Source organism: Catharus ustulatus, chromosome 3 (assembly GCF_009819885.2).
Source record: "Catharus ustulatus isolate bCatUst1 chromosome 3, bCatUst1.pri.v2, whole genome shotgun sequence".
NCBI classification, from domain to species: Eukaryota; Metazoa; Chordata; class Aves; order Passeriformes; family Turdidae; genus Catharus; species Catharus ustulatus.
The window spans coordinates 20,326,458-20,346,894 of record NC_046223.1 but is presented as its reverse complement, the minus strand read 5'-3'; the positions used below and the strand labels follow the sequence as shown (position 1 = coordinate 20,346,894).

Below are 20,437 nucleotides of genomic sequence, written 5' to 3'. Positions count from 1 at the left end.
TAGAGATGATGATATGATGACAGGTACTGCTATGTCATGTCACACACATGTTTTGTATGAAGGCTATTCTGTAATAGGCTTCTGTATTCTTATTAAGACTTTTTCAAATTAATCCTTTACTTAACCTGGTTTTAGTGATTGTTTTGGAAAAGCTTTAATCAGATAAATGTATCAAGTTTGGTGTTTTTCAGAATTAAGTTATATAATTAGCATTTAAAAAAACTGCTCTTCTGTTTCAGGCTTGGTTTTTGTTGTATATGTGAAAGACATGAAAATGTTGAATTAATTGTTTTGCTAGGGATGAATCGCAAAGATATGCAGTTGATCTTTTAGAAGATAAAATCTGAGATGATGTATCTGGATTGAAGGGTGGATTAATTTCCTTTCAGTAGTTATTGCTATTGGGTGATTTGCATTTAAAAATATGTTTCACCATTTATCTTGAGTGGTATGTATTAAACTTTGTTTTAGTAGGAAAGTGAGCTGCTTATAGGGACTTTCTAGTTTTAGTATTTAAGCTATAATGAAAGATATTTAGATGAGTATTTTTAAGATAAATGCTTTATTTATTAATTTCTTACATTCCTGTGAAACATATCAGGAAACAAAATTGCTACATTGTATGCAAAATCTTATTGTGCAGTTGAAATAAAATATTTCATCTTGGTGTTTCAGATTGTATCTGCTGTACAGTATTGTCATCAAAAATGCATAGTTCATCGTGATCTTAAGGTAGGTCATACTTATTTTACTTTTTGCTGCCTATCATACAGACTTAATTTCATTCTATATATTAGTCCTTGCTACTGCCTGTGAATACCTCAAACATGTGAATGAAGGAACTATCACTTGTACTTTATTCTCATTTTCCTGAAGCTCAAAAGTAATGTAGCTTGCCTTTTGGAAGAGAGGAGAGACAAGAATAGAACGTGTTACTTTCACTCCAGTTTTGGCTTTAAGAAAAAGACATACTCTCCAAAGAATTATACCTGCTGTCATGCTGGTATCTACACAGTGAAGCTGCAGAAGATCAATTTATACCAGCCATCACTACTTAATTATAATATTTTCAGTTAAAGTATATTGCAAGGATATATAAAACAGTCTCTCCTTAGCGATTATAAGAAATGTTAGGTTTTTAATCCATTTGAGTCTCTGGTTTATATTCTGGTGTTTAATTTGGGTAGGAAAAACCAAATAAGAGTAAACAAATCAGTTTAATTTCTTTTTTAAAAAATTTTATTTTTGATCCTTTTTAGTGATTTATCTGTATAATTCCCCAGACCATACTGAGAGTTCAGCAAGTGCAGGTACAACCTAAGCTTTGCCTGAAGTTGTCTTCATGCCAAGTTTAGGTATCACAGGACTTGGACATCATCCTCACCCACTTAAAAGCTGTCTTGTGCTGTTGCTTTGAACGTTTACAAAGAAAACACTGGTGTAGGTTCATTCTTACTAATGTATCTGAATACTTGTGAAGAGCAGAGGTTGGATAATTCCTAAGGGGTTTCTTTTCACCAGTATCTTTTGTCTTATCTTGTAATGCACTGCAGCATTCTTTCAACCTCATTCTTACAAATCTGTTCCCTGATACCTGTTAGTCTGCCAGCTCCTGCATGTGCACTTGAGGATGAATAATAAATACATCCTTCTCTGCTGAGTTTTCCCTGCCCCAGGAGTGTTACCTGATGGTGGAGGTGCCTGCCCAACACTGTGAAGTCAGAATGCAAGGACGGAAAAGGGTTGGATCTCACTGAAATCTTGATCGAAAAAAAAATGCCTCCATATCTTGCCTGATGGTTTGGAGCCTGTGAATGTTTTGTCAAAGCTCCCTGGAGCTTACTGCAACCACTGCTGTTGAGTTCTGCAGAAGGCTGCACCCAGGAGCCTCTTGGCCAGCCAGGACAAGCCCTTCACTGGTTCTCTCGGTCCCACACTTGGCTGGGAGTAGGGAGCCATTCACCTCTTCCTGCTTATCTAGCTCCGACTCCTTCAGCCCAGCTATGTGATTGAATCTTGCTGCATTAACCCTGCAGTTACTCAGCATCCTGCATCTTGCTCCTTCTCCCAGAGCCCCTTAAAGCCTCCTCCACCTTTCTTCCATTTCTTAGTTCCATGGCACACACTCAACTCACAGGCCATGCCCTCAAGCCTATGCAAAACAGCTTTGCAGCATTCACACAGGGAACTACCTGCCACAAGGAGTCTGCTGCTGATCTCCTTCCTATTTGCCAGACTGCCAGGCAGGCTCCAAAATAACTTCTGTTTGATTTTTTTTTTCTCTGTCTTCTCTTGGCTGGAGTTATGCTAGACTCATTTGAAAAGAGTAAAGTGTGATTGAGAACCAGTCAGCCTAGCTGATGAAAAATACATTTTCCAAAAGAAAAAAAGGCTAAATGTGTGGCTTTGAGGAGGTGTTCTTGCTTCATCTCTTCTTCCTAAGTGATATGACATCTCTGTTTTGTTTAAATCTCTGCTCATGGAGCTGCAGAGAAGGAAAAAGTGACTTTAAAGTGGTGTCTGCGTTGTCATCTGCTTCGGTTGACTCTCCATGGTATCAACACGTTGAGCAATTGATATTGCAGCACAACAAGGAAGAGGGTTAGCACCACTTTGGATATTTTTGATGTGACTTTTTGGCTTTAGTAGCAGGGTAAACTCTTATTATTTGCAAGTTATTTCAGACTAAACTGGAGACATGTATAAGAAAATATGAAAGTTTGTCCAGGTTATTCTGGTAGAAGAATTCTCCTTTTTACTTTTGATTATAAACAACTAGTTTAGAAAGAATTGTTTAGCCAATTCCTTTACTCATCCTATGATGTACAGAACTTATCTTTTCAGTTCATACTTTCTGCTCTGAACATGTAATCAACAAGAGCATCATCTATTTGGCGTATTAAAAAGGTCTTCTGGTGTTTTTGTTTGAAGTAAGGAACCTGAAAGCATGGAGCACTTGGGTAGCAGAGTACTGTTGAACTAGTAGGACTATTGTAATCACAGAGCAGCTGCACTGACAGTACTGTTTTCATGACAAGGAAAATGAAGTCTTTGTGAAGTAGTGTAGAAGGCTGTCAGATCTGGAAAACAGCTCTGTGAGTCTGTCTGCAGGCACATCAGCTGGAACCAGCTGGGATTTACAGGTCATGAAATGGAAAAATAAAATATTTTCCAGGATGAAATTTGTAAAAATGGGCTGTATTTTACTCCTGAAAAAGGCTAAATTCTGTTGTGCAGCTATTGGCTTGATAACACTAGTAGTTAGTTGTCTCCTGTTCCATTCACTGAGTGTAAGTGAGATTATTAAAAATAAACTCAAATCCAGACAAAATCATGTTTACCCTTTTAATCAGATCAGCTGACAATTAGATGGCTGCTTCTGTGATTGTGAGCTGAAACATTTTAATATTTTTTGGGCTGAATTCTGAGCACAGTATCTGAGGAGAGATGTCTCTGCTGCAAAACTTGTTTGGCAGTAAGGTGAACCCTCTGCTCTGGTTATTATCTGGGCTCCTGTTGAAAAAGTAGGATTCCTGCACTGCTTGGTGCTGTCTTGTGTTGCTGGCATGCAGATCAGGAGCTGAGACCCACTTAGATAAATAAACATTACCCAGTTCTGCTGCACTCCTTGCACAGCATTCTTGCATTTTAAGAAATCACTTTATTCCCCCAATAATTTATTAGTATTTCTGTAACTTCCCCTTTTGACCTTCTTACCTACCTGTGATACTAAATACAAGATACTGTTTACTGACTCTCCAGGTACCTGTACACTTGCATCTATGTATATGTGATGTATTGCATTTACATGATTGCTGCACAGACATTAATCTTAAATGTATAGAATACATTCTCTGTGAAAATAATTAAATACTTGAGTGCTGACACCTTGGTGTTGCTGTTGCTGAAGAAAACACTAATAATAAAAGCAGGAGGATTTTTTGGTAGAGAATGCTAAGGTGCAGTATATCTTGAAGTGTTTCATCTTATAAGCAGAAGGTATCTTCGTAAGTCTTAAATTCCTCCTAACATTTACTCTGCCATAATGATAGATGATGTCTAGGATTAGATTTACTATCCTTGGCATCAGAAATTGGCATGAACCTGTCAAAAGCTTCTACTGCTATTCTGAGATGCCTAGATACTTCACTCTAAAGCTATTTCTTCCAGAAAATGTTCATAGTTGTTTCACTAGCTGACTTCTAATTTTGTTTAACTCCTTTTAGTAGTTATATTGTCTTGAGTAAATATTGCTGATTTTCAGTCATTTTAATGTACCAGGAGAGGGGATGAGTTTCTTTTATTCTGCAAGAAAGAGGCAGAAATCTTTCTATTTATTGATAAATGATACCTTGTACTATATATATACTTACCCTAATACAAAAGTTGTCCTTTTCCTCTTTTATTTTCCTCTCAGGCAGAAAACCTTCTACTTGATTCAGATATGAACATTAAAATCGCGGACTTTGGGTTTAGTAACGAGTTCACGGTTGGTAATAAACTGGACACGTTTTGTGGCAGCCCGCCTTACGCCGCTCCTGAGCTTTTCCAAGGAAAGAAATACGATGGCCCTGAAGTGGATGTGTGGAGCCTGGGGGTGATTTTGTACACACTAGTGAGCGGATCACTGCCATTTGATGGTCAGAATCTAAAGGTACAGTTACAACATGGAAACTTGGCTTCTGCTGGTTTTCAATCTTCTGTGTCATTGGCAGCTCATCTTTTAAAACTCTTGCTTTACAGGAGCTGAGGGAGCGAGTACTGAGGGGGAAGTACCGCATTCCATTCTACATGTCCACAGACTGTGAAAATCTACTGAAGAAGCTACTAGTACTGAATCCAATAAAACGAGGCAGCTTGGAAGTAAGTCATTTTGTCTTGGAAAACGGGGATTCAAATTAATAATAAAATACAACCATTGCTTGAGATTTCTTAATTTTTCAGGATAGATTTTTTCTTCCCGTCTCAAGGGCCCAAAAGTCTTATTTAAAAAAATTAAAAAAAAAAGAGGAAATGTCCCAGAAACAGTGCAGCTTGAAAATAGAAAGTGTTAATCAATGAAAATCTAACCTTAATTGCAGCTGACTAACGACTAAATTAAGAACATTTCAAAGTGCAAACTGTTCCCACTTGTTTCAGTCAAATAATGGAACTAGTTCAAAACCTGTAGAAAGCGGGACAAGATTGTAAATATCTTCCTGGAGTTTTTCAGAAAAAACAGACCAACAGCAGGCAGGCAGTATTGTAAGCTTTTTCAACTGACCATTTTCAAGACTTCTTAAAAAGGATAGTTACAAGAAGAATAACTGGCTGATGGAAAAGTGTGGGGTTTTTTGTTTGTTTTAGTGCCATAATACATGTAAGCACTAAGAACTTTATGAATGATAACCTAATAATGGCTAGTTATTTCTGTTCTGTTCAAGCCTTTCTTCTCCCTCTTCTGGTAGCTTTGTTTCTGAGTAGCTGGGAAATTTATTTATATTCCTGCCATGTCCCTCAGGTAAAATCTGGTTTAGGGATTTCTAATGAGTTGATTGTTGTTGTTAGTAAATTAGGTTTTCTTTTCATGGGATGCAGAGAATATCTGTGTACAACTTGTAAGGTGTCTAAAAGTTTCAGTGTTTTTTAAGGGGCTATTTTGTTCAATCTTGATTTATTGGATAGTACTTGCTGCACAGCTGATATTTAACAAATAATTGGTGTAGAGTTCACTCTAAAAGCTGGCTTGTTCTATTGTGTGGCTTCTTTAACAGGGAGGGATTTTTTTAACTAACATCTACTTACCATAGAGATGAAAGTAGAGCAGAAGATAAATAGAATACTTTTAAAATAGTATTTGCATGAGTTAATCACTAGTGACTTTTGTTTCATCTTTCTACACATACTTGTGCAGCAGTGGATGTGTTCCAGAGAATAAATCCCATTTAAGCAGCTTTTTGTTTGTAGTGGCAAGATTTATGCTTCCTGGCATGGAGACTACCTGTGCAGAAAGCATGCACTCACTGAGCTCTGTCTGCATGCAGCTCATTCCAAGCTGATGCTGGTTTATGGCTTTTTATAAACAGTTTTAAGTTGAGTAAAGTCTGTGCTGAAGAGAATAGTGAATGATGGCTTCTACTTTACTGATATGTGCTCATTATGTTCTGTGGTTGCTGTCTAAAGGACATAATGATAAGCATGTAGTCACTTCAAAGATCACTGTTTACCTCTGTCATATTTAGGTTTTAGGGTAGTTTTAGTAGTTTTTTCTTTTACTGAATTTACCTCTGGATTTTCAGGCAGTTTCTCTTCAAATTTAATTTCACTTTCATTCTAGGTATTGTAGTGTTATCCAGTTCTTGTAAAGTTCCTTCCTGTCCCTGGAGAGAGGTGTTAGATAGCAACCTCACCAAAAGGACAAGACAGTCACATTGTGTGGAAGAGAGCAGGGAAATGTTATGTGTGACCAAGGGTCTTGAACCAGTTCCAAAATACTGATAAGACATTGATCAATATGCTAATCTGAGGGGGAGAGAGAGAGGCATCACAACTTTTTTTTTTATTTAAAGGAATATTCCTAAAATCACATTTGTGGAATTAGAAAGTGTGGTATGTGGTTTGGAAAGAAATTTCTGTCTGAACACTTCTAAAAATACATGTTTAGAATCAAAGTGTAAATTTGTTGGAAGCTTCTGAAAGTGGAAAGACAATGTCATCTTAGGTGGGGGGGATTTTTTTGTGTTTTGTCTTTTGATTATTTGCTCAGTCCCAGCCATACACCTCAGTTCCCATGCATGTTTTTGGCAGACCATACAAAATGATTTTTGTCAGTGACAACAGTATCAAAGCTGAGATCCACACGGGACCAGCACCATATGGGTTAGGTTTAGCACCTGTCCTCTGGTAAGGACCAGGCAAATCTTTATTAGAATGGTTCCTCTAGACTTTTTCATTGTTGCAGCCAAGAAGAAACATTTTAGAAACAAGAGAATGTTGCTATAAACCAGTAAATCTTCCCAGGAAGAGATGGGAAAAATGTGGTCAGAAAATATCTCTTAACTGTAACGATTTCAACAAATTCCTCTTTCCCTCTCTCTCAGTCTTTAATTCTTTTGCATAGTGTTGCTCTGAAATTTCTTCAGAGCAGATTCATGCTTACAGAGTGTAAAAATCAAAATAATTTTGACACGGATGGGACTCGAGCCAGACCAGATTTTTATTAGATAGTTTTCCTCAAAATTGAGGGAAAACTCATCAATAATATCTAGTTGGTTTAAATTTAATTTGAATTGATGTTTAAGTAGTACAGTTTGGGTCAGATTTCTAAATATTCTGACCAAGGCTGTGCTGCTCTTTAATCAGCTGACTGAAAGCCCAGCAGAACTTACACAAATGTAGTATTGATCCTGGAATTGGATTGTTTGTGTTGCTTCAAAATGCTTAATTGTAAGAGGCTGTTTAAGAGTTGTACAATAACTCAGTGTGCCTCTGAGATCATGTATTTAAAAGACAGAAGCCAGCAGAAATGTAGATGGAAACAGAGTGGATTACATTGACCTCTAGATCCACCTACTGAAGAGACATGAAAAACTGTAAGTGGGAATTTTCAGACTTGCCAGTTAATTCAAGAAGGATAAAGGGAGGTAGAATTTGAGCAGTGATTTGTCATCTACTTCATTGTGCTTAAACTTCAGATTTTTTTAACAGTGTCTTTAAAAAATTATGATTGCAGAGACTGCATAGTACTCTTTGGGGAGACTCCTGTTCCTGCAAGGCTACAAATACCTAACCCAAGTCTGTTGCCAAATAGACTCATGCTCTGTGTGTCAGAAATGCAGTATAGCAGTATGTGTTCATAATCTCTCCTTCTTTATCCCCTCAAAAGCCAAAAAAATCAATTCCATGACAGAACAAATCTTTAAGTGTTATTGTCAGCAAATGTTAATTGGCACGAAGTTCTGTATTGTTCCTGTAAGGGTACAGCTATTGGGGTCTGTGATTTGGCAGCAGCCACTACAGTCAAAGAATTTGGTTATATCAATGGAAAATTGAGTCTTTGACTCTTTGTGAGAAATAACTTAATTCATTGTTTGTAAGGCATATTTGGAGCCTGTGGGAAACTTGATTTGCTGGCACTTGCTTCATTCTTCTGTCCATGTAGTGAGCAGTACTAGCATCTGTCCCTGAAGAGACATGTGTGCCTGTTGCTGTGGGAGGGAAAGTTATTTTGGCTGTTTAAAGATGAATATGCCCTTAAGGAAAAATTGTGATGGTTAGGGATTCCAGGCAATCAGTCTTGAAGGCCTAGAAAAAGATCCAGGCCACAACAGAAGGAAATTTTCTAAAGAAGGCAGGATAAATTTTTGAAGTAAATAGCTGCATGGCATAGATAGAGTTAAGAGGCATTTTTCCCTCCAGCCAAACTTGGAAACATATTTAGGTCAAGTGCAGTGAGAAGATCCATAGGAAAAAATGACCAGTTGGCATCATTGCAACTAATGACTGTAGGAAGCATCAGCACATTCCTGAATTATTCCTTAGCTTCTAAACACTTCCTTTGCTATTATTTAAAGGAGCTCTTTATCATGTTAGAGCTGGTATTGTATTGGCAGCTTAGGATGTTAACCAGGAGGAGCACACGAGTGTCAGTCACGGGGCAAAATAAGATAACAAGCCAGTGGAAGTGATGGGTACAGAATGAAAGATTTTTGTTTTTCAGCGTTTTTTTCTGATATTTTAGGCATGATGATTGTATAGGGAGTGATAAATAGGGGGAATGAACTTACGGGAACATAAGGATGTGAAAGATAAAAGGAGAAAAGGTATGAGCAAAAGAGCAGCATTCAGATTATTATGGACCTTTTACTGCTTTTCAGCAGACAGGCTAGCACAAGTGTAATGGGGGATGGTAAAGGGCATGTTGGCCTAAAGCTCTTTTCTTTTCTTAGCAAATCATGAAGGATCGGTGGATGAATGTTGGCCATGAAGAAGAAGAACTAAAGCCATATACTGAGCCTGAACCAGATTTCAATGACACCAAAAGAATAGGTGAGACTTTGAGAAGGATGTTGCATCTGGTGAACACAGGCAGTTTTACCTTGGAAGGCAAACTAAAACTCCTACACATTTTACCTACAATCTCATCATACAAGTAAAATGCATTCTTTTTATTTAGATGAGAAATTCTATTACAATGGCCTCCTTATAACTACTGTTGTGACTTCACTGAGCTGACATCAGTCTACAAGCACAGCAAAAGACAAATAAGACTACAGAATTTAACAGACTGAAGGAGATTGATTTTGTTATAAAGGCAACACTTCTTGCCTGCTGCGGTTAGAGAAAGTTACTGTTTTGGCCCAGTAACTGTTCATGGTTTCTATTTGCCAGTGCTTTATTTGTTGTTGAATACACTGAATGTTATGTGAATTAGTTAAGAGTTGTATAATATATTTGGGAGTTTTCAAGATGAAAATAACAATGAAAGTGATGAGTTGGTAGCATTTTCTATTTTTGTACAGCAAAAAAACCTCAGTGGGTTGAGTTAAATCTTCGTTACTTGTAAATGATAAGGCTGGTTTTTTATTTTCACCATTCTTAAGTTGTCAGTAAACCCAAACATTTATTCTGCTGATATATCTGTCTCTTTTTACTTTTAGACATTATGGTCACAATGGGCTTTTCAAGAGAAGAAATCCATGAATCTTTAGTAAACCAAAAGTACGATGAAGTCATGGCTACTTACCTGCTTCTAGGTAGAAAACCACCTGAAGTAAGTGCTGTTTACATTTTCTGTTTTGGCCTTTTTATGTTGCTTGGATGAATGATGTTTTTATTAATTACTTTGTAACTTTTTAAGTTGTGATGGATAACTTATGAATGTCTTTCCCTTTTCATATCTTCTTGGATATCTTGTTAGTTCCCATACAAAGAACTAAATTAAATGTCCAGTATGCTCATGTTTGCTTGTAAATGTGTTGAATTGCTTTTAAAAAGCTGGCTGTTAATCTGAAATGCCATGACTTCTAAGTGCTGAGTTTCCTTCTTGTCATGTGTGTTTTCAGTTAAAATCTGAAATAGTTAATAGCAATTATTTTTCTGGCTACTCAGGTGTGGCATCCTGTATTTCTCAGAAATGTGCTCATCCTTTCTCACTCTTACTGTTTTATAGTATATTGAATTATTGAATAAGTTATTGCATTGTAGTGATTAATAAATTCGTGGCAGAAAATCCTGTGATTGTTTTGGAACTAGAAGGATCTGTGTATCTTTTGGGGACCACATGGATTTTTCAAGAAATCAGAGACCAAGACTTTCTTTTTGAAGGAATTTTTCCCTGCTGCTTCATTGGCCTTCCTTCAATTCCAAGAAAGTGTAGATCTGATATGTGCATCCTTGAGTGCATTTTCTCACATCTCTGAGCCAGAATTCCCTTGTGATGGCAGAGCATGGAGGGAATCTGTCTAAAATCATTTTGGCTCAAATTGCTTGGAAGATGATATTTGTCTTTTCCTCTGCTCTTACACAGAACTTAGACTTCTTAGATACGAACAAATCAGTGACTGAGCTGCAGACCTTATAAAGATGTTTTGAAAGCCATACAGAATCCTTTAGTCAGTACTTGCTTTTTTAGTCCTTCTGACTCAGTCCAATGCATTTTAAAATTGTTCTGGAGCTGTGAATTCTCTTAGGCTTTAAAATAAAAAAGACAGGGAATGCCATTCTGGGGCTTTGGTTTTAAAATAGCACCGTTTTGGTTTCTGTCAAGATTCTTCTAATTTTGTTTTGAGCATTAATTAACTAGATAGATTTAGCTATGTGTTCTTAAAGCACGTTAAACACAGATGAAGTGATAAAATTAATCTTGAAGAATATTAAACTCTGGATACAATGTTAAATTTTAAAAAAACACCTTTGATCAGAGCGTTTTGCTTTATAATGCTGTAAAAGTAACAGTAATGTTGAATTTCATTTATGCTTTGAAAACCTGTTTTCCTTGTAGTTTGAAGTAGGTGATTCCTTGTCCAGCAGCAACTTGGGTCAAAGGTCTCGTCCCAGCAGCGACCTCAACAACAGCTCGGTGCAGTCCCCCGCTCACCTGAAGGTCCAGCGGAGCATCTCCACCAACCAGAAACAGCGGCGGTTCAGCGACCACGGTGGGCACAACATTCCAACAAGTTCCAGACACAGCTTGGTGGGAATAGGCAGGGTTCTGTGAGCCCAGCAGGGCCCCCATTCTGTGGGTTCGGTGTGTAGCTCGTGGTGATGTGTCTCTGTATGGGGGTTTCCATGGTAAATCTGGATCCATGCACCTTGCAGATTTAATTCTTCCGACTTGTTACTTGGTTGACTCGCTGAATGAGACACTGAGGGCGTTTTCTGTTAGGAAATAATGGCAGCTATTGCTCTGGATAACCCCGAGGGCAGCAAACCAATTATTTTATCATTACATTTGGCTGTGGGGTCAACTCATTTGATTCCAAGAGACAACAATTTTACCAAGTATTCAGGAAATATTTGCAGGTGAAAATGCTTCTATCAAAAAGGAATAAATAGTTAAAACATTAAATGAAAGATGATTTTTTTCCCTCACCTGTCAAATTGTAATGAATATTTCTAAAATTTTTGGCCCTTTTCTCTGCCTAATTTACATTTTCATTTTGTGCGTTTTTGTCAGCTGTTGTTGTTGGTTTTTTTTCAAAGGGATGTAAAAGTCTACTGATGGAGGAATTTTCCCAAAATATTTTAAAGAATGATGAGGGGAAAAGAATTGTGATATTTTCCAAGTATAAACATGCTTGTAAACAAAGTTTTCAGGGGAAAACAATCTTTTATAGTATTTAGAGGAAAAAGTATGCAACAAAAAGTACTTAAAATTTTTTTATAAATATAATTTAATTCCTTTTTTCATAATATTGTACAAATTGCATTAATTTAAAATGAGAATTAAAATGCTCTTCTAGGTTTTACATATTGATGGGAAATGGGAAGTAATTCTGAACTGCAAATTGGAAGTGAAGAGGGAGTGGGTAAAAAGAACACAGGCTGTCACAGCTCGATTTAGTAGGTTGGTCTGTGTACTGAGTTTGCCGTCAGAGCTGTTCAAATGCTTTTTTAGGACTCGGGGAATTATATTTAGACTACTTTGGCCAAGAAAAATGCAGTGATTATTTTTAGTTATTTATTAATTCTATTTTTATTTGGCAGTTGGCCCCTCAATTCCTCCTGCTGTGTCATACACAAAAAGGTCTCAGGCAAACAGTGTGGAAAATGAACAGAAAGAAGACTGGGACAAGGATGTGTCACGTAAACATGGCAGCACTACAGTGGGATCCAAAGGAGAGATGGCTGCAAGTCCTCTTGTGGGTCCAGAAAGAAAGAAGTCAAGTGCAGTTACCAGTGTGAGTTGGGTGTGCTTGTGGCTTGTTATATTTATTTTTCTCTATTTAAACCAAATGTGCAGCACAAGATTACTATAGACATAATGGGTACTGAATAAGCCACTAAGTCTATTTCTGGTAACTTTTACTGGCAGACAGAAATAGGCTACAGTAGATGCCTTTTAAAATAAACCTTTCATTTCCCCCCCAACTGTACTTTTTCTAACACTAACAAAACAGTAAACATGAGAATGTTTGCACTTGGGCAAACTTCAGTTTCTGTCAAGAAAAGTACTATGTATTGAAGCAAGAATGTAAGAATGGAGCCAATATAGAGTGCTCTTTTTCTGGCTTCTAATGCTTGTCTATGTACAAGGAAGTCAAGGGACCTCTGACTCAGAGATTTCATCTGATTAATCCTACATAATATTTCTCACAAACTTTCTCTGTAAATTTGACTATTTGGTTCTCTGAAACCACTTCATTTTTGGACTTCAGAAATGGAAAGAGATGAGGGGAAGCAACCCACTTGTTCCCTTGTGCTTGTGTCTGCTGATATGATTTACAACCAGGTTGTTGTATTAAGGAACTGAACTAGCAAATTAATAATTTCTTAATGCTTCCATTATGATATTCACAGTTCTGGTATCATATTACTGCCTCAAACACCTTTTATGTCTCTTCTAATGTGAAAGCATCTACTTTGCCTTTTGGTAGTTCCTTTGCGGTAAGATTGGTATTTAGGATTCACAGTGAAAAAATACTGCATGGTGTTTGAGCAGCTACTTAGGAGCAAGAGTTCATGTGGGGAGAAAAAAATTATGCATGAATTATGATTTAAGATTCAAATATACTTTGTGCTATTTAGAAGACATGGTCGATTTAATACAAAGACTCTTCCATCTTTTAGTACAGTAGACTGGCAGCAGGAATTCTGATTGTCCTTTGGGATTCTGTGTGCTCCCTTCTTGGATATTCTGGAAAGACGATGTGCATTTCTATTAGAATTTTCTGACAGCAAAATAAATGCTGTAGTTCATCTGACTCCTAGTGTTTTGCAGTCTGTGTCTGCAACACACCTGCATGTGTTCTAATTTATTGTTTTTAATTTTAGATAGGGTTGTTGTCTCCCCCACCCCTGCAGAAGTCTTTGAAATTATGGCTGTATGGATTGCATGTAGGAACTTTGAGTCTTCTAAGATTAGATTTCATATCTGAGCTTTCCCAAAACTATATTGCCCCAAAGTGATTAGAGTCACATGTGGTACAAGCTGATATGTCACAAGGATCTCTCTGCTTTGTGAGAACTAATTAAATGGAGTATCTTTGCTATGAAGAATGAGTAATTGATTTACTTGCTAATGGCAACTACAATACTTGTGCATTTTTAGCTCTGAAACTATTTTAGGGACTTTGAAAGGCTTTGTTATGGGCATGATTAGGGAATATTAGTGTCTGATATTACAATAGTAGTTAAAGGTGGAGCAGCTTACACAGAGAGTGAATATTTTTGTTGCAAACATTTAAAGTGAAAAAAGCTAATTTAATGTGGATAATTTTAAAATATTTTTGTGCAACTTTGGGAGTAATATGATGTTCAGAATGGCAGAATTTGTTGAAAACATATTTATTACCTTCAGTCATATTTGTGTAACTCAGGAGAGTTTCATTTCAGAAACAATTATTGCAGTTGTTAATCTTCCTTACAATTAGGCCTTAAAACAGTTTATTGAGTGGTCTCTGTGGGGTCATATTAATGTTAAAAAACTGTAGGTGAGGGAGACCTAAACATAGTAAATCTTACAGAGTTCACGATGTCCTACAGTACCTGAGTCTTTGCTACCAGGCATCAGAATGTAATGTTAGCACAGTGCAACCTCTCCCACCCCAAACACAGTATGTAGTGTATTAAAAAGTGAGAATTGTACATCATGTACTAAAGCTAAGCCTTCAACAGCTAACCTGTGCTTGGTAGGGATGGAGAGTATGTTAGTGCTTGTTTCATTAAGTCTATCCAAACTGAAATTGGTAACAGAAAGAAATACCATCAGAATTTTTGCAGCAAGATGCATTTGCCATGTTATCTGCATCATAATTTCTGGGATGACTGACACAGATTTATAGTATTTCCATTTACCTCTTGAAAGCTCTTTTGACAGGGGCAGCAAACTGGAGCCCATGTTGGAAAATTATGGCTGTGCAGGAAAGCCTTTCAGCCAACCATAGGTGTGTTCCCTGGGATCCCATCCCACTTTGATCCCTGGGACAAATAATACAGGAACACAGTATGTGGGAATTGTATAATAATACTTAGTAAAGCATGTCAGCAAAATCAAACTTCCTTGTGCTTTCTGTGTATTCTCAATGGTGCAGTAATGAGATGGTGAATGAGCTATTGGAAAAAACAGCTGATGATATAAATGATTTGTGTTGACAGATTGACTTAGTACATTTGAAAACATTAACAGTGTACATAAGTGGCTGAAGCACTGTTTTGATTTGCTTCTTCCAATGCTTAGCTATTTGTACAATATGATGTACAGTAAGAAAGCATTTCATTTAACTTTAGTTTTAATTCTCTTCTAGAATAATGTGTTTTCTGGTAGTGGAATGACAAGGAGGAACACTTACGTTTGTGAACGTTCTTCAGATCGCTATTCTGCAGTACAGAATGGGAAGGACAACAGGTATGGTTCAGCTTTCCTTGTTTATTAGTTTGGGTACAAGAACTGAGGCACAGAAGAAGCAGGTTATGCAAAATACCATTATAAATCACAGTTTGAAATGCATAAAGTCCAGGTGTATGTTTTCATCTTCCACTGCTGCTTCTTTGTGATGATTTTTTAAGCTAAATGTGTCAGTCAGCCTTTGCTTCTTTTTATGGGATCACATTGATTGCTGAGGGTTGTCTTCCAACAAAGGATGAAGTGACTGTGCTTATACCTAATTACTAAGTGGGCAGTTGTACTGTGGAGACCTCCAGGTGGATTACTCTTGACAGTGGAGCTGGAGCCTTTTGAGTGGCTATGGGGAAATGAAAAAAGCAGAAATGGTTAAAATTTGTCGATTGTTTTCAATATAAGTTTTTGGCTGAAATAGTATTTTCATAGTGATGGTAAGCAGTTTGTGTCTATTTGTGGTATGACAATGAAACTCAGTTTAGTATGTTTTGTTATGTAGTATTGTGTTTAACACTGACAGTTAGTCTTTTTAAAAATCTTTTCTTCATCCCTGGTGTTATTTAACCCCTGTACTTGACTAAAAATACTGGCTTTAGTGGAGAGTAATAGAAACTGGATTTTTTTTTTGGTAAGATTCAAGTAACAGTTCTTACTCTGATACTTTTCAAGCTATTCAAATACAGCAGTTACTGTAAAATGAACAAAAAAAAATTGTGGCACAAAATAGCATGGTCTAGTCTAGTAAACTAGTTTTCTTTTGTTTTCTGTTATAGTGTTTGAATCTTTTAATGATGCATAAAATGTATGCATCATTAAAATAGAAATAAGAGAAGTACAGGGTTGTTCATTTACAGTAAAATGATGAGCTGCAGAACATGTAAAAGACATCTATTTAATTGAACACTTTAGTTTTCTGCTATTTAATGTAGTTCCTTAATTTCATTTTAATTTCAAATTATTGGATGTGTGCTTTCAAAAGTGTTCTCCCAAATTTTTATGTAGTTTCAAATTTTTGAACAAAGGTCTAACAATCTTTTTTTGAAAAAAAAACAGATAACAGGTGTTTTTAAATAGAGGGTTATATATTGCACTATTTTTTCTGATCTGACAAAGATATTTTCTTTCAGGAGATTTAATACATAAAACGCTGTAAAGAGAAGGGGTTCTGTTCAATGTTTTTTATTTTTGCAGTTGATTTTTTTTCTATAGTATTGAAAGATTCTTAGTCCCTGTTCCTTTCATGAATGCAGTGAAAATTGTGCTCAGTTCTTTGAGCATATTCTGATAAATTAGAAATAATTTTCTTTTGCATTGTAGTATTTGCCTTTCCTTCAAGATGTTGTGTTGCAATTGAATTTGGATTTGGTGCAGCTGAATGTCTTGTGTCATCGAATTATTCATCTGAAGTCTTTACCTCTTTGCTACAGATATTATTTAGCTGTGGGACTCCAGTTGCTAATATATTATTAATGCAATTTCACTTATGCTTGTAGAGGCAAAGCTGTATTTTGCCTTAATTTGGCTTTTGTTTTAAAAATTAATGGCACAATAGTTTTGCCACTACTTCCACCTTTCTTGCTGCTTGAGGAAGGAGAAATGAAAGTACTGATAGAAGGAACTGTACTTTGAAAGGGTTGACTCAGCCCAGCAGTGTCTGGAGGACAAATTGGTCCTTTAAAAATCAGTCACTTCCAAAGGATTATGTGACAGAAGTTCCAAATGTTTCAGATTTTAGATGTTTGTTTTAACTTTAAATAAGGGTATTCACGAAAGGAGAGTATATTTAATCAGTCTATTTAAGTATTTGTGAATTTCTTTTGCAGTACTTTTTGTCCTTGTATTCATTGTAGTCTCTCTTCATTACTTCGAATAACGTGTGTGTAAGCTTTAATCTTGGGAGGAATGAAAAGGCCTAACTTAACATATTTGGAGAATTCATTTATGGATGAACATAATTTTCTTAGAATTCTGTATTCTTTACTTTAGCTGACTAAGGTGGCTTGGTCACTCAGTCTTCTCAGCGCTGCTGAGTTCTAAATGAGTTAATTTTCTCTTTTCATAAGGGGTTTGACACTAACCTTTCTTTTTCCTTGTCATTTGTCCATCCCTGCTGCCTTGCAAAAGCCTGACAGAAATGTCTGCAAGCAGCACATCCTCTGCAGGCTCTGCAGTGGCCTCTGTCTCCACCCGCCCTCGGCATCAGAAGTCTATGTCTGCCTCTGGTCACCCTATCAAAGTCACACTGCCAACCATCAAAGATGGTACTGAAGCTTACCGACCAAGGTAACAGATTGATGGACATTCTTTATTGCTGTGCACTTCAGAAATGCTCTTGTTCAGTTTGTGACAGACCTCAGAGTGCCACATTGCATTCTGGTTTTAAACAGGAGCTTGCTCAAGTATTGTGGTTATTATGGATTTTGTTCATGGCACACATTTGCATACAGTTAAAGAAGTTCCTTGACTGCCTCCCTCTGGAAACTTCTGTAAAACTTAAGTAGTTAAAACTTTGACTACTTTAGATGGGACTGTACAACACAGGCCACCATAAATTGAAATGAACTACCAGAATGCTAACCTCTCCGATTTGTAGGTCACTAAGCTTGTTGCTGTCTAAAAGCACCACGGTATAGTTGTTCTTACTATTAACTGCCTGAATAGCTTTGTTATGACTTAAGAAATATCCATTAAGTTTTTTTGGGAGTGCTTGTGTTAAGGGTATTAATGAACACATTTCTCTGGAAGAGAGCTAGGGACACTTTCAGATTGTGCTATAGACTTTTCTGTCTTTTTCCTTTTGTCCCATTGTCTGTGTATACTTTTTTTAACAGCTCTAATACTTGAGATAGAAATAATCAAGAGATATTTTCATTGCAAAATCAAACTGAGTATGAATCCTAAAAGCAAATCAGTAGCACATTCAGATTTTAGGAATAATCAAGAGTGAGGTTTCTTTCCCATCCTTGAGAACCAGTTGTCACGTAGGAGGGCTTTTTAGCCTGGTCTTTCTCGTTATTTACGCTTTTGTTTTCCCAGCAGTGCAACTCAAAGAGTGCCTGCTGCCTCCCCATCTGCTCATAGCATTAGCACCGCCACTCCAGACCGGACCCGCTTTCCCCGGGGCAGCTCCAGCCGCAGCACGTTCCACGGGGAGCAGCTGCGGGAGCGGCGCAACGCCACCTACAACGGCCCGCCCGCCTCGCCTTCCCACGAGACCGGCGCCTTCGCGCACGCCAGGAGGGGCACGTCCACGGGCATCATCAGCAAGATCACCTCCAAGTTCGTTCGCAGGTTGGTACCGAGAGTTTCAAGAGAAAAAAGAATTGTAGAGGCCCAGCCTGTAGCCAGGGCTTTAATTGAATTTTCTAGTTTAAATATAAATTTAGTTAGAGCACCGCTTGGTTTGTGCGTTCCTTCCAGAATCTGCCTTGTTTCACTTTTGTGTATATATTGTAATCATTGCTTGACCAGGTGTTCTGCTTCTTTATCTTAAAGGAGCAAGAGAGCATTGCTCAAAAGGGGCTTTTGCTCCTGTATCACAGCTGTAATGCAATTAAATTAAAATAAATTAATTTAAATACTGAAAGAGTGACTTCAAAATGAATCATTATTTAATGTTAACAGTATTTCACTTTTTAAATTGGATGCAGTTTGTTGCAAAGGCTATATTTGCAATCATTTTATTGCTGTTCTTAAAAGGAGTAGGTATTCACAAGTTATTTCAGGTAATTCCAAAATCTGTGAAGAAGTGAGAAGCAGGCAGAAGTCTGGAAGTGTGGAAAAAATAGTATTTCAGTATGATACAGCCTGTTTTATTATGTCACCAGCTTCCTCAAGTGTAAGTTCAGATTTCTGAAAGAAGAAAACCCACACATCCTGGATCTGCATTCATTCTTGGGATGATGCTATCAGTAATAATCCTGTGAGGAGAGGTGCTGAGAAAGGCTTTTCAAATACACTGCTCAAGATCAAGTGACTGACTTAGCAGTCACAAGAGTTTTCCCAAAAGGGGACTTAATTTTTAGTTTGCCTCTTTCTACCAGTGATTTGTCTATTAATTCTCAAGCCTTTAGATGTGTCCATAATGCATTATTCTTAGTTTTACAACACAATCACATCCTGGAACTCTCTCTTTCCCTTGCTGAATCAGGCTGAATTCATGCTGAATTCTACCATTTGTGTGCAGGGGGAAAAAAGATAAATCAAAAGTTTGGTTAAGCTCATAGTTGCAAATTTGTAAGTAAAATATCCTGAATTGCATAAGATGGTACTACAAGTGAAGAGAAGAGAGAAAGCAAGAAGAGAAAGCAAGAAATGCAGTGATGTTCCTCACAAAATTGATTTCACCTGGTGAGCTGGTAGTGCATCTAAGTAATACCTCATATGAAGACCCAAAAAGAAAAAAGGTTATGAATTATTTTCTTTTTTCAGAAATCTGAACATACGGAACTGTGATCCTCCATTACTGGTATCTCCAGCAATTAAATAGTTGCAAGGAGAGAATTGTTCTCTGATTTTAAAGAGACGAAAAGTAGTACAGCAAAGCTAATCAACTGTTGTCAGTGTAGATTTCTAAATGGGAAAAAGGTATTTTCTGTTGAGTAACTAATCAATTTCAAGAGTACAGGCTGCTTTTTTGTGTAACAGTTCCTTATTTTTTGGAAAGGAATGATATCTTGATGTTGTTTTAAGAGATCAAAGAAATAGTATTTTCATTATCTTAAAATATTAAAATAATAATTTAAACTATGTATTTATAATTAAGATATCCTAAATTTATGTATTTTAAATTTACCTTTATTATAGAAGATTTTATAGCATTTCCTAGTGTGTTTTATAATGTTGAAAGTATATTTTGTCACAGCCCTGTAAGGTGTGTGTTTGTTCTGTTACTGGTGATGGTGGGGTGTTTTGTTGTGTTTTTAGTTTTTATTTTTAATTTGGTTTATTTAAGACTTAATGGTTGGAATTACATGGGTGGAGGTCCAGGAGTTGTTTTTTTTTTGCTGCTCTTTGAGTTGGATCACATAACTTACAATTTTTGTACTGTTCAGGAAATAATGGTTTAAAGCATACTTTGACTAGAAGGTGTCATGAAAGACTTTTTATACTAACTTTTGACAAGGGTAAATGCCTTTTCTGGTAAGTATATAAAATAAATGCATAATGAAAATGCTTAGTGAATAGGGTATTGAAGTATTTTGAATCAATGGCTTATGTCAAATGATACTTCCCTGATGTTAGTTGTATTACATTAATCAGGTAATTCAAATTGGGTGCTAAATATTGGTAGGAATGTACCTAGGTGGCTTACACAACCTGGAGATATATTCCAAGTTCCTTCATCCTAAAGAGACATAATATAAACCAGTTCCTTGCAAAGCACAGCTCTAATGC

The 20,437-nt window shown here is 36.8% G+C and overlaps 1 protein-coding gene across 7 annotated transcripts in view; it reads left to right on the top strand.

The window, feature by feature from the left end:
* Nucleotides 1-20,437, top strand: part of MARK1 (microtubule affinity regulating kinase 1) — a 58,043-nt gene that overhangs the window by 32,812 nt on the left and 4,794 nt on the right. For 4 of the 7 annotated variants that reach the window (XM_033054432.1, XM_033054434.2, XM_033054429.2 and 1 more), the window contains 10 exons: nt 676-732; nt 4,418-4,654; nt 4,744-4,863; nt 8,928-9,027; nt 9,639-9,751; nt 10,982-11,135; nt 12,187-12,380; nt 14,946-15,046; nt 17,165-17,323; nt 18,077-18,331. In XM_033054432.1, coding sequence (XP_032910323.1) covers nt 676-732; nt 4,418-4,654; nt 4,744-4,863; nt 8,928-9,027; nt 9,639-9,751; nt 10,982-11,135; nt 12,187-12,380; nt 14,946-15,046; nt 17,165-17,323; nt 18,077-18,331 — 1,490 coding nt within the window. The remainder of the gene's footprint in view (nt 1-675; nt 733-4,417; nt 4,655-4,743; nt 4,864-8,927; nt 9,028-9,638; nt 9,752-10,981; nt 11,136-12,186; nt 12,381-14,945; nt 15,047-17,164; nt 17,324-18,076; nt 18,332-20,437) is intronic. The other 3 variants (XM_033054433.1, XM_033054435.2, XM_033054431.2) reach the window with 1 other exon arrangement.